A 15007-nucleotide genomic window follows, 5' to 3' on the forward strand; every position below is an offset into this window, starting at 1 on the left:
ATCTTATTACCATGATGACATTGAATCTTCCTGTGTTTTTCTGTAATGTACCTTCATTTCCATGTTATCTTAATGGTTTTTCTACAAGATTCCTTGTAAAAATGCACTTGCACTTTTTAAACTGAATTGTTGTGGGATAACCCAAAATAATCAAAATAATTATGAATACTGTGCCTTATTCTCTGAAATATCTGAAATCCTACTAGCCTAAAGCTGAGTTTTATTTTTTTTATTTCAACATCTATATTAATTAAAAAGATATGAGGATTATTATGCTTGAAAAATTGCTATTTTTGTTTCATAGTCCAGGGGACAAGCAGGTGTATAACAGACAGAATAATGTTATGCCAAATTAAGATTGTCTTATACAGATGGCACTGAGAATGGATTCTTAAATGAGGCTTTCTAATGTTCAAATAGAAAATCAGATAACACCTGATTTTCTCCATATTCTGCATTAGAACTCTCATTTAGCTGGTAATGATTTCTTACTATGCATTATTGTGAATATATAACGCCTTTTCTCATTCTGTATTTTGGGAAATATGATTATTTCATGAAGCTATTAAAGAGTGCTTTAGCCTCAGCACCTGTCCAGGTTTCTTTTGAACATTTTTATTATAACAAAATAATCTTGCATATCTAGAAAGTGAAAAATTAACAATAAAAGAAACAATAAAAGAAGTAAATAAAAGAAAGTAAAACTCTATGTGCTGATTCATGTTGTGCTGGACATTCAGGAGTCTCCGTAGTGAATTTCTAATGTGGGCCGCTTGCTCAGATCATGCCTTTTGTATCTTTGGCATCATCTGTCGATCTGCTTATAACAATCTGGAACAGACAAAGGAATCAAGGCAGCTAATTAAACGGCAGTCTTTCTAAGAAGTGCTTTAAAACCTAATTGAAAAGAAATCACCCCAAAGATTGGTGAAATATGATCATTGGAAGTATGCCATATGATATTTTGTAAGATGGAAGATAATTGTAAGATGAAATCACCCAGCTTGGGGAGTGCTTCGTGGGAGTACATCCTCCTGGGTTTTAAGCTTCAAGACATTCACCTTGCGTCTCTCCCGTTGAAGAAGGATCCTGCACTTGACCCCTTTGTTTGCATGTTTTCCGAGACAAACATGATGACCCAGGAGGGAAATTAGCCTGAGTAATAGAGTTATGTACACATTGCCAAAGATTTTTCTGATTTTTTTGGACAGTACAACCTTCATGTGACTAGTCAGTGCATCTTTCATAGATATTTTATCATTAATGTATCCATTCCTATTATTTGAGACCTCTCTGGGAGGATATAGAGAGGCTGATCATTGTATCCAAATGCATTCCATTTGAAATTTATTTTTCTGTGTAATAGCTTATGTATGTGAGCTTTCTCTAAGAGCTTTACACTCGAGATTTATCACCTTTGTCAGTTTTTCAGTCTGCATCTCTCTCTCATTTTTTTATTGTAATTTTATTGTGTTTTTATCTGGAAACCTGTACCTCTCACTCTTCACGTATTTTGCCCATCTCCCTACTCCCCTTCCCTCTGGCAACCACCAATTTCCTGTTTGTGGGTCGGTTTCTGGTTTTTGTTTGCTTGTTTATTTTGTTTAGATTTCCACGTATAAGTGAAATTCAATGGTATTTGCCTTTCTCTGACTGACTTATTTCACATAGCATAATACCCTCTAGGTCCATCCATGTTTTCACCAGTGTCAAAATCTTATTTTTTTTGTGGTTGAGTAATACTCCAGTGTGTGTGTGTGTGTGTGTGTGTGTGTGTGTATACCATTTCTTCTTTACCTGCTATCAGTGGTCACTTGGGTAGCTTCCATATCCTGGCTATTATATGTAATGCTGCAGTAAACATAAGGATTCATATATCTTTTTGAATTATTATTTTCATTTTCTTTGGGTTAGTACCCAGTAGTGGAATTATTGGATAACATGACAGTTGCATTGTTAGATTTCTTGAGGACTCTCCATACTTTTTCCATGGTGGTTCCATCAATTTGCATTCCTACCATCAGTGCACGTGGGTTTCTTTTTCTCCAACACTTCTTATATCTTGTCTTTTTGATTCTAGCCATTCTGATGGGCATGAGGTGATATTTCATTGTGGTTTTGATTTGCATTTCAGTTATAATGAGTGATGTAGAACATCTCCTCATGTGTTTGTTCAACATTTGGATGTCGTCTTTTGAAAAATGTCTATTCAACTCTGCCCATTTTTTAATTGGATTGATTGAGGGGGATTCATGTTGTATAAATTCTTTATATATTTTGAATATTAACCCTTAATCAGATATATTATTTGCAAATATGAGCTTTCATTTCAGTAGGTTGTCTTTTTGTTTTGTTGATGCTTTTCTTTGCTGTGCAGAAGCTTTTTATTTTGGCATAGTCCCAATAGTTTATTTTTGCTTTTGTTTCCCTTGCCTGAGGAGACATATCTAGAAAAATATTTCTGTAGCCAAGTGTCAAAGAAATTACTGCTTTCGTTCTCTTCTAGGAATTTTATGGTTTCAGGTCTCACATTTAGGCCTTTAATCCACTTTGAGGTGTAAGGAAGTAGTCCAGCTTCATTCTTTTGCAAATAGCTGTCCAGTTTTTCAAGCACCATTTATTGAAGACACTGTCTTTTATCCACTGTATATACTTGCCTCTTTTTGTCATAGATTAATTGACCATGTAAGCATAGGTTTATTTCTGGGCTCTCTTTCCTTTTTAAAAAAGTTGTATTAGTCTTATCAGTTGATACTAGACACTTCATATTGATTAGTGTTTTAGATGTTACTTAAAGCAGTAAAACTGGGACGCCAGGGTGGCTCAGCAGGGTGTTGAGCATCTGCCTTCGGCTCAGGTTGTGATCCTGGGATCGAGTCCCATATCAGGCTCCCTGTGTGGATCTCTGTTACTTCTTCTTCCTCTGTCTCTGCCTCTCTGTGTGTGTGTCTCATGAATTAAAAAAAATAAAATCTTTTTTAAAAAGGTCGGTAAAACCATCTTAAACTTCATTTATTACCTTCCATTGTGTGTAAAAAAAGAATGACCCTTTAGTTAGAGGAAAGTAGCATACATTTCACAAATTTTAGGCTTTTGACCAACTTTATTAAAGGGAAAGTTCTCATCTCAGCCTTACCAACTTGCTTCATCATATACACAAACCATAATAACTTGGAAACCTACTTACTGTATTAGAGCTTCTTTCAAGGAATTTGACAAAACAAAGATCTTTCAAACCTCATTTGACTCCTTCTAAGTATCCCAGCTCTGGTTCCCGTGGTTTCAATCTACGTGTTCCAGGTGGATGTCTCTGTGCCTCGAACAACACCTTGCTTGATATCTGCCCCTGGGTGGAGGACAGAAGAGAATAGGAGGCCAGCTTCCCTGGTATACTCAAAGATCACAGAACGTGTGCTCAGTCTTTCCCTACAGGAGCTTGCCCAAACACCCAAAATTCTCATTGTTGGAGTTATTCCTCTCCAGTAAATTATCATCTTTAGGAATAAGATATTAAGGGTAAATATCTTAGGGAATATAATTTCAATAACTGTTTCATTATAAATGATAAAGTGTTCTATATCTCAGGACCTTGAGGGAGTGAAACAAAGAAGAGGAAAAGTGAACTGAAGATCTCAAAAAGGATACAAAGCAGCAAGATAAATTAGTCCTGGGACTCAGTTTCCAGGAACTACACCTCTCTGTAGTACATGGCAAAAGACTGTACGTCTACAGCCTGATGGCTGGGCATGGATATTTGTATTTTACACTGTCCCAGTAGCACACATCACATTGTCAAGAGTGTCCACAGTGACACATAATATTGAATATCTGGGTTTTTTTTTAATTTTTATTTATTTATGATAGTCACACACAGAGAGAGAGAGAGAGGGACAGAGACATAGGCAGAGGGAGAATCAGGCTCCATGCACCAGGAGCCCGACGTGGGATTCGATCCCGGGTCTCCAGGATCGCACCCTGGGCCAAGGCAGGCGCCAAACCGCTGCGCCACCCAGGGATCCTGAATATCTGGGGTTTTATTTTTGTCTCCCTTACATCTCTGTATAGTATTCTAAGAATTCTTTTCGAAAAATTTAACACATGATACTGCAATGGTGTTTTGTAATATAGATACTATTTAAGATGAATTTTGTACACTGTATTTGAAATTAGGATTCGGTATTTGCATTAGATATTTACACATTTGAGACTCGCCTAAATGGAATGAATCATGATGAATCCTACTGTGGTCTTTAAAAATTAAAGATGACCTAATATTGTAATGAAACCATTATCTGCTGTATATTGTAAAATATTTTGACATTAATCAAATATTTTGTGATCTCAAAGTTTCTAATCATTTTCCATCTCTAGAAAGTTTGATATCTGGGTAATTTCATGCTTGTGTAGCCTTTGGGTTTTTTGAACAATACAGTGTTAAATGTGGGCCATGTTGTTTGAAGTAGTTATTACCCATGTATAGTTTTGGTTTATTTGCCATTGTCATATTTTCCAGCCTTAGATTCACACCATGTATAGCTACTTTAATCAAATAGTACACATACTTTAAAAAAAAAAATCAAACAGTACACAAGCAGTACTCTTAATTGTGGGTGTCAGAGCAAGACAAAAATGGGTTCAAATATTAGTATTACATCTTACTTGTTATGTAGCCCTTTGGTCGATTCATTTAATTTTTCTGAGCCTTTGTTTCTTAATCTGTGAAATCAGGATAATAACATTTATCTGGTAGAGGTGTTGGGAGGATTAAATTATCTGAACGAATATAAAACCCTTAGCACAATGTCATCATAAGCACTTAGTAAATGGCAGTTATTATACTTCTTTTATTTGCAGAGTCCCTTCCATTTCTGTTATTCAAAAAATTATGAAATGATATAACATTACAATATGAATGAGTATTAAAGTCATTATCTAAGACTCAATCAGTCATTTTCAAGATGAGAAATTTAAGATCCGAAGATGTTAAACTTGGTTCTCAGGTGGCAAAAAAGTACATTAAGTGTCTTTGTAAGAATTGGTTATATACCGTAAGATATAGTGTCATTGCTAATACTTCTAATAAGCCTCCTATCAGCCCCAAAAGACTCTAGTTATTCCTTAAAGAAAATTGACCCATGAAAATCTGTATGATGTTCCGTGTGCTTAGTCTCATATTAAGTGGAACCACATATGTTAAATAATGCATGCATTTCAGACCATTCATAGATCCTAATGACTGTAAACGTTGAGGTAAAGAATATCTGATCACACCTATAGACTTAGGAAGAGAAGGGAATTAAATCTTGTTGCTTACTGCAAATGCCAATAATTCTTCTGAGTAATAAAACACACTGAGTCCAAAAATGTGTGCCTTTTACCAACTTAAAAAGTTTTGATGAAAGGCCTTACCTTGATTTTTTTTAAACCTACTTAAAATCTAAAAAGTTTCATTAGGGAATAGATGAAGTATTAAAGGCTATCCCCAAGAAGTATATACCATGGCACTGAGAATATGAGCAATTTCCTTCCAGGGATGACAAGACAACTGGGCTATAGATAGATCTGCTGCTGGCAAAAATGTCCCTGTTCATCAGATCATTGCTATTTAAGGCATTTTCCCATTGGGGTTTGTACTGCAGAAAGTAAACATATTCAAAATAGAGTATAAATCCTCAGTGATTATATTGAAGAATTTGGAGGAATCTTCTTTTATAAAGTTGAAGAGAATATCCTGAGGTGACACTGTATTTGTAGGAAGACCTTATCTCTACCTAATAGGAAGATGGGAAGAGAGTTTCACATCTGTTGTTAATACTTACCAGCTTTAGTACCTAGAGCCATGTTCTTAACTTCTGAGAGGATTTTAAATAGCAAAAACAAATGCAGGAATCATATACTCATTACATAAGATGCTAATTGAAACTTTCACAAACTTGGATTCAATTACTAAAAGCACTTTCATTATATTGGGTATATATCTCTATTGATCCATGCATTTATCATCAACCTCACTTAAAGTGATGGGGTATAATGGGAAGTTCACAAGTGCTGTGTGATGAGTGGATGACTTTGAGTAAGTTTCTTGTGCCTTTAGAGGTTAGTTTTCTTATTTAAAAGAAAAGAAAAAAATACAGGATGATTGATGGAAAGGATTTAATGATACACGTAAGAGTACTCGGAACAACTTTTCAACTAGAGTAAGTCTTCCATTAGTATCAGTCTTTTCAGTCTCTGAGATTCCATCGGTGTTTACAATTTGTATTAGCAAATACCAAAGATGATTTTTACTCTTTTCTCTGCATGTGGCCTCTCTTTGGTGATCCTTCTTGTTCTCATAGTGTCTTCTGGTTTTCAAAAGATCCAGTTTAGGGACGCTTGGGTGGTTCAGTTGGTGAGCATCTGCCTTCAGCTCAGGGCATTATCCCAGGGTCTGGGATGGAGTCCCACATCGGGCTCCCTGTGGGGATCCTGCTTCTCCCTTAGCCTAATATCTCTGCCTCTCTCTATATGTCTCTCATGAATACAAATAAATAAATTAATTAAATAATAAATAAATTAATAGAATAGAATAGATAAATAAATTTAAAAAATAAGAGCCAGTGTAGCATGAATTTAAATAATTTTTTGAAAAAGATCAAGTGTAGCTTGTTGTGTGGTGATTTATATAGCCAAATGAAATGGCTTTCTCAAAACTTGATATGAAAGTTAGGTATTTGCCTGCTTGTTTGACAGAAGAGAGTCCCAAGACATGAGTTCTCAAGACATTTCCAAAGACTATTCCATTCTATTTAACTGAGCATGACCACCGCTTCTTCACAGTCTTCCCTCAGCTAGCAGCGCATATTCTTTTAAGCACAGCAAAATATTATTTCTAAAACACCAGCTTTTCTACTGTGTTTAGTGAAGTGTACCGTTGTCCCCCTGCTACCATTACTTTTATGATGGTGACTTGGTAGGGTTATAGTTTCATATACTGTCTTTTCGTTTATTTGGGATTATCTTCTTAATTTATCTAGTGACCTACTTGCCTGGTTGCTTTGATATTTTCCCTCAGAGGGAGAGGGAAAGAGGTCTGTCATCTAACACATCATTTCAACTTATGCATCTAGTGACTGCTCAATTTAGTTTCCTATTAAAATTTTATGTGTGATGAATTCTGTGTTCAGAGGGACAAGATTCCTGTGATTTATCCCTTCCACAGGCTGCTCTTTATATTATGGAAGGATCAACTCTACATTTTTTTTTTTTTTTGAAATTTTAGTTAGACCCTCCCTCCTCTGTGTCTTCAGTACACTGACTTTGTGTTGCTGTTACAGTGCAGACTTCTTGAAGTGGTAGCCATCCGTTGTGTGTCTCCCATTCCCAATGAACTGTGAGTTTCTGGAATCCAAGGACTACATATAACCTCGTATTCATCTTTGTAACCCTCTTGCATGACAGCACCTGGCATGGCATATGGTTGGCACTTAATAAATCCTGAATGAATTCATTCTATGGAGATTTGTTCTGACTTAACTTTGTGTATTGCTTGAAGAGCTAAAATTTGTTTGGGCTATAACCATGTTTGGGGCTGTATTTGTCATGTCTGGGCTTCATTTGTCATGTATACAATTGTAATCGGAGTGTGTACTCCCATCCTTCCCTGACACCAATATTCTTAATCTCCTTTAATATGATATCCAATTTGAATAGCTTTTGTATTAGCAGGAGGATTATATATTTTCACTAATTAGTAAAGATATTAAAAAAAGAGCCTTTTAGGAATGCCTGATTTACCCACTTCTACCCTGGTGCTTAGAAAATCCCATTGCATTGTTTCCTATGTGTTATTTTTGTATCTGCTTCATCCAAATGTCTCAAAGTTCAGTTCAGTATTCACAGTACTGATATAGGAATATAAGCTGTGTACCCAGGTTAGGAAGATAGTTAAGGCACACAATCTGTGAGGGCCAGGATGATAGCATATGTGGTAGACATGTACAGAGGCTGCCCTGGGTGCACAGAGGGGGAGCACCGACGCACGCCCTGTAGAGGGAGTGAAGGCTGAGGAGGTGGTCACAGTAGTAGGCTCCAGGGAAGAACAGTTCTTGAGATGAGACCTGGAGAATCACACAGGCAATGGGGAGAGGGGGCTTCTTTTTCAGAAAAGAGGCAAAAATAAAGGTAAAGGCGTGAAGAGCGCTGTGCTTGGTGTGTGGGGGTGGGTGAGATTACTTGAAGTCAGGGAGCGTAGGATGATGAAGTCTGAGCACCCAGCTGGCAGCAGGGCTCACTTAGTAGCCATGAAGGCTTTGGTATTATCTGCCTAGCCTTGATCCTGTATTGGAGGAAGCAGCTTCTATGTCCACATCTTGTCTACTTGTGTTGATGTCTGGCCAAGATTCCTATAGTGAAGTGGTTAAGACCATGAACTTTGGAATCAAACTGCCGGGGTTTGAGTCCTGGTTCTGCCACTTAATTGCTGTACAACTTTGAGAAGTTGTGGTTAGTTCCCCCATCACGAACACAGAGATCACAGTAGTACCTCTTTCACTAATGCTGTTACAGAGATTAAATGAGGTTGTATTCTGTGATACATCCACAGAACAGCAATTGGCCTTTGGTGTGTATTAAACTAAAATTCATGGCCACAGTTAAATAGACAGTCACATTCTGATAAGTCTCCGACTTCTGTACTTTTCAGAAGGCTAAAACTTTCTTTCCACAATCCATTTTTTTAAAATCAAGGTGGTTATGTGGTCTACTCTTGCCTTCTGTTTTTAAGCTTTTGAAGGCACATGGTAGCTTTATTTGCTCACCTCCTCCCTTCTATACTGAAGGAATATGGATTTTCTTAGAAATTGTAAGCTTTAGTCTTTGGGGTGGGGGGGGTATTAGGAGGAAAGAATGAAGCTGGAAGCTGCTGGTGATGGTGTTAAGTCTCTCCATCTGCTACACAGGAAGGATTGAGAGGAGGAGTCTAGAGAGACATTTGCTTCCTGAGGTTCTTGAGCCACTCATTTAATCTAGGCTAACACAGAACAAACAGGCTTTTCCTTTGTGATGCTTAGATTCTGAAATAATGATTGTAGGTTTTTGCTGCTCCATGGCATGTCATCACATACAAAGATTCTGAAATGCATTTGTCTTCCTGTGATTTCAAGGTATCTACCCTGTAAAAAGTTTACTTGACTTTTGTAGCTGCACCTGCCCCACTCTCCACTCCTGTTAGTTGGAAATTTTCCAGAGATGCTAGCTTCCAGGGCCCTTGAGGAGTTTGCCAATTTCTTCCATTTAAATATTCTGGAATCCTTATATCATCCGTCTTGGACAACTAACTCATTTCACATTTCCCTGAAACTGCTTTTTGTCACTAGCTAATTATGTAGACTCGAATACCGAAGGCACTTAAAACATTTGTTTTTATTTTTGTTTTAAAAGATTGATTTCTAAAAACTAGAAATTATTAGGATTATTTTGTGAAGTGAAATGTTTTGAAGTATTTCCTTTTTCAGGGAGCCTGGGTGGCTCAGTCTGTTAAGTGTACAATTCTTGATCTCAGCTCAAGTCTCCTTCTCAGGGTCATGAGTTCAAGCCCCACATTGGGCTCCCTGATGGGCATGGAGCCTGCAATAAATAAATTAAATTAAAATAAAATAAAATAAAATAAAATAAAATAAAATAAAATATTTCCTTTTTCATAAACAGAATATTGGAAACCCTTGAAAATCACATTATATTATTATCAAAAAATATTGGATATAATCCAATATGAAACTAAACATAGAAAACCATCAATCATTTCCTAAAATTATTTCTTCGAAAATATTGCTCTTCAATTCTTGGTTGCTCTGTTTTTAGTTTCCTTTCAGATGGGTCTGCTCTGTAATCAGTAAAGGTGCGTGTCTGTCTTTAGGCGACAGCCTAATCTCTGTGGCCATATGTGCAAAAGCATTATAATTACAATGTAGTATTAATTGGGCCATGTGACTGTTTTGTTTTAATTATTGAAATCATCTTATCTTTCCATTCCTTAAATCATGTTAATGGGTGAATCATTGGGTAACATGTTTATGTCATTTCTATGGAATTGAATATGTGCACATTTACATAAACTTGGCAAAAAAATTCTGCTTTATTTGATAAAGTTATGGATAGATTTTTTTCCCTCTGTCTCCAGCATCAATGTAAGCCTGAGGAAATCAGGTATTAAAATGAATTGATTCTTTACATTTTGCCTAATTTATAGAATGCAGATTGGATTATAGATTTCTGGCTGAGGAGGGCACTCTGGGTTGACATAATAAGTTGGTAGAAAATTCCAGATTTACTTGTTACTAAACTAGGGATTTCCATACCTTTATGTATGTTCTCTTTAAGCAATTTGGGTAGGAAATTTAGTGATGGGTACCCATTTTTGCTAAATACAAGTACTAGGCAGATTGTATATAGAAACTGGCATTTATCTGTGTTCAGATTTTAACTCTTGTCTCCCTATTTTTTCAGTTGTTTTTATTTCAGTTGCTGCGAGGGCTGTCTTACATCCACCAGCGTTATATTTTGCACAGAGACCTGAAACCACAGAACCTTCTGATCAGTGACACGGGGGAGTTAAAGCTGGCAGATTTCGGTAGGAAAGCAGTTAATTACCAGTCTATTTTGTCACACTGTGAGAATGCCAGGCAGATGGTGGCATTGCATTTGTTTAGGTGTGCTTCTGTCATTATAGATCATGGTAAAAATTTTTTGAGGATTGAAGGAATTTTTTTTTAGTGATCAACATCATGCTTCATGGATTTTTTAAAAATTGACGCTGCTCTTTAGAGTCTTGAATAATCATAAGCATAAATCAGATCTCATATATTTCTAAAGGAAAAGTCAGTCAAATTTTTAGCATAAAATATATTGAAAGAAACCTAATTTTGTTCACCTTTTATCATGCAAATGTCAAATATTTTCAAAAAATAGGAGGAGAGTGTAAGGAAAACTCATTCCCCATCACCTGCTTCAACAATAATCAATCTATTGTCAGACTTAAAGAAACCTTAATTTAAGCCTCTGGACTTTAGGAGGGATCACAAAATGTATTCAATACATATATTCAATAATACATATTGCCCTACCATTTTAATAATTTAAAAATCTAGGGCCAGTGTTATGTTTTTCAGAAATGACTGTTTCAGGAATTCTCAATAACTTTACAGAAGTAGACACTGATTCTGACTGAAAAGTTGTAATTTTCAGTTATAAGTCATCCATCCCTTAAAGTTTTCAGGTTGGCCTCTTCCAGCTTTGAAGCTTTCCTCCAGACTCTGTTGAGTACACAGATGGGGGCAAAATTGTATCATCCCTGCTAGCTCTCCTCCCTTCATCAAGTGTGACATCCCTGCATTGCCTGGGCTATGTCACAGCAGAGAGGGTGCCGAGTTGATTCCCAGCACCAAGGGATGCTGATGGCAGCATGATATGTTGACATTGCATTGCCTCAATTATTTTTGAATACATATTCTGATTAGAAATTTGTTCCATTAAGAATGGAATGGAAATATTACCCTTGGGACATAAACATGCCTGAGGTTGAGATACAGGTTTTTCCTGAAATATGATTATCTTTTCCCACCCCACCTTCCAATAAATAAAAGAGCAAGAAATGTTTATTTCTTATTTCAAGGTTAGTGAACTGTTCAGTACCTTTGGAATGAATATACTCTGTTGGGTTTTATATATTCTTTCCTCCTAAAATTGAAATAGAACAAAAGTTAGCGTAACGAATATATATTGCAAAAGTGTCATTTCTTCTCATCTAGTTGGCAGAAATGATGAAACTCTGTGTATGTATGTGTGTGGTTTATTGCAGATTTTAGCATCAAAATAATACTAGGTGCCAGACATAAAATCTTTCAATTACAGAGTAGAAAATAATGGAAGAGTAGGTGGGTGGAGGAGAGATTTATAGTTCTTCAAATTTAGGGTTATTGGATTTGCTGTGAGCATATTTTGTAGTTTGTCAATATCAGTAAATTAATAAGGTTTTATAGTGGTTTTCTTCTGGTGTATTAATATATTATAAGGTATATGTTGGAGTAAGTAGTTGCATTGAACATATAATTCTATTGAACATGGTTTTCTTGTATATTTATAAAATATATTTTACAAAGTTGATTTTGTTTATGTATCCAAGGGTATAATGTGATTATATATAAATGATTACTGGGGATTGTTTTTTAATTTTATGGCAACATCTTTATTATAATTGTCAGGTAAATTCATCCTAAAAGATTCATTTGGATCTTTAAAACAGATATGTTATAATTTTAGGTTCAGAAATAAATTGAAATTCAGTTTTAAAAGGCTTAGGAAGTGTTTTAGAAAATTAGAAAATTTAGAGATATTCAGAGCAAATGTTTCCTTGTTTCTTTTCCTAGTACTTTCCCCTCCTCCTCTACACTTATCTTTTGCAAAACATATTGTTTTATAAACAGTTTTCACCTAAGAATATGCCATGCACAATTTTTCATATTGTTAAACATGAAAAAAAAAATCATTTCTAACAGCTAGATTTTTCCTTTAATGGCGCAAACCTCATCCATTTATTCAGTTCCTTATCAATGAAAATTTTAGTGCTTGCTAAATTTTGCTGTCAACTGCAGTCCTGCACTGAACGTCCTTGGAGAGGAAGCTGTGTGTGCTGCTGTGGCAGTGTCAGTATTCTGAAGCGTGTGATTCCTTGCACCAGACTGCTCTGCAGAAAGGTTGTGCCATGCACCTTCCCCTCAGTGTCACAGATTGAGTCTTCTTGCCTGAAACACACCCTTGGCATGCATCCTGTGCACAAAGTGTAATGAGCAAGACTCATCCACCAACTGACAATTTCCCCCCAATTAATTGTGCATTATTTTTGTCTTTTAATTTAAGACATGCAATTAGCTGTGATTTACTGCACTTGGGCACGTGTTAATGTCTGAGCTGAAGGAAGCACAGTAGAAGCTGTGGAGAAGCTAGACAGTCAAAATGGGGTGCTTCCAGGCAGCAGAACAATTAGAAACACTAGGTCTTAATTCAGACTTTGATGTATAAAGAGCTTTAGAAGCAGTTCTTTTGTCCTACCTTTTTTTTTCTTATGTGAAAATTGATTAAAAGAGACAAATGAAGTCTGTCTGAGTATAGGTCCCATATTTTAAATGTTACTATTTTTTATTAGAAAAACTGCTTGGGGAGCAGGGGGAAACACTAGAATTTATTGAATTTAATCTGTGTGCCAGACACTTAGAAATTCTTGTTTCCTTGTCTCTTGAATCTAGTAAGGTATAGTAATGCATATTTTTCAGAGAGACCTGAGTTCACAGAGGCCTGATCACTCAGGTAAATGGTTGCAAAACTGGGATTCAGATGCTTGATCCATATCTTTGACTCTCAGGTAGCCCAGTCTTCTTTGTATTTATACACATGGATGCTTTACCTTATAGAGTTGCCTAATTTTCTAGTAAATTATTGATTGTGTATATGCATTCTAGTACATCATTGGTCATTATATGTATTTTCTACATACAACAAATATGACACACTATAATATAAAAAAGAAAATATACTTCATGGTTTAAAGAACATTTTGTCATTTGACTAATTCAATAGTAATAGGTGAGGCCAATGTTAGTATTATGGAGAGTGTACCTGCTAGACAAGGTAAACCAGAGGATCATGTATTATTTGTAGACCCATTCAGATTTAAGTGGATTTCAGTTCTGAATTCCAGCTACACACAAAAAATGCTGTAACTACTTTTTTTTCCCTTGTAAGCAGTCATATTTAAGTGCTTCTTTGGGTCTTATTTTCTGTATTCATTTTGAATAAGTAAATTCTATGTGATTTAGAATCATTATGGCTTTCCTAATACCGAGGTTTGTCTTGCCTGTATATAATAAAATAATAATAAAATTGTGTAGAGGTATTCAGACTCATTTCTAAAAAAGGGTTCATCTTTATATTATCTGCATGAAAAAACTTATTTCAGATCCCTCCTCCAGCCTGTGTTTTCACCACTCTGCTGCTCCTTGCCTAACTGTGGTACAACTGAACCCCAAACACATTCCCACATCGGAGCCTCTTTTTACTTAGCCCTTTGCCTAGAATATTTTTCTTGCTTCTCACATGGCTACCTCCTTCTAATCAAAGAGATCATAGATCATCTATCACCTGTTTAAAAATAGAACCTTTCCCATTACTATCATCCAGTTTAACTTCCTCAGTAGCACTGAAATGATTTCGTTCATTTGTTCATCTGTTTAGTTTTTTTATTACATTACTTGATTGTAAGTTTTGTGAGGGCAGAGACTTGGCTTGTCTTTCTCTCTCTTATCTGTGCTGTGTGTCCAGAACAATGCTTAGCACGAGTAGACATTCAGCAAATATTGGTTGAATGAATTAAAAATATGTGTGACTAAATTATTAGCATAAAGACTAAGACCCACGGAGGTGCCTCAGTGGCTCAGTTGGTTATGCATCTGCCTTCTGCTCAGGTCATGGTCTCAAGAGTCCTGGGGATTGAGCCCCACAGTGTATCTGGCTCAGCCGGGGGCTTGCTTCTCCCTCCCTCTGTCTGCTGCACCCCCCTACCCGCCCCCCCCCCGACCCCGCTTGTGTTCTCTCTCTCCTCCTCACAAATAAATAAAATCTTAAAAAAAAAAAAAAAAGACTAACACCCACCTAAATTTCTAATTTCTGCTGATTTGCTTTGGTAAACCAGCAGTTTACAAACTAATATTCTCTTTATCAGTGCTCCCTTGGCTGGGCACAGTCAAAAGTTAAAGACTTTTGATAGTGTTGGAACCTCAGGTTTGCTTTGAAGCTCTTACACATAGGCCCTACACACCTGCTTGGTATTTACTATGTTTGTAACATTGGGCTGCAAAAACAAACGTCACTGAGTGAATGTAAACATGCACAAAAGGTGTTTAAGATTTGAAGCTCCTACTCTGCAGGCCTTAAATGATCATCTAGTTATGCTGTTGTTATGGGCCGAATGTGTTGA

At 36.3% G+C, this 15007-nt stretch overlaps 1 protein-coding gene across 8 annotated transcripts in view; it reads left to right on the forward strand.

Moving 5' to 3' along the window:
* Positions 1–15007, forward strand: part of CDK14 (cyclin dependent kinase 14) — a 722297-nt gene that overhangs the window by 444122 nt on the left and 263168 nt on the right. For all 8 annotated transcript variants that reach the window (XM_035698550.2, XM_035698549.2, XM_049093543.1 and 5 more), the window contains one exon: positions 10486–10609. In XM_035698550.2, coding sequence (XP_035554443.1) covers positions 10486–10609 — 124 coding nt within the window. The remainder of the gene's footprint in view (positions 1–10485; positions 10610–15007) is intronic.

The sequence above is a fragment of the Canis lupus genome, chromosome 14 (assembly GCF_003254725.2).
Source record: "Canis lupus dingo isolate Sandy chromosome 14, ASM325472v2, whole genome shotgun sequence".
Taxonomy (NCBI): domain Eukaryota; kingdom Metazoa; phylum Chordata; class Mammalia; order Carnivora; family Canidae; genus Canis; species Canis lupus.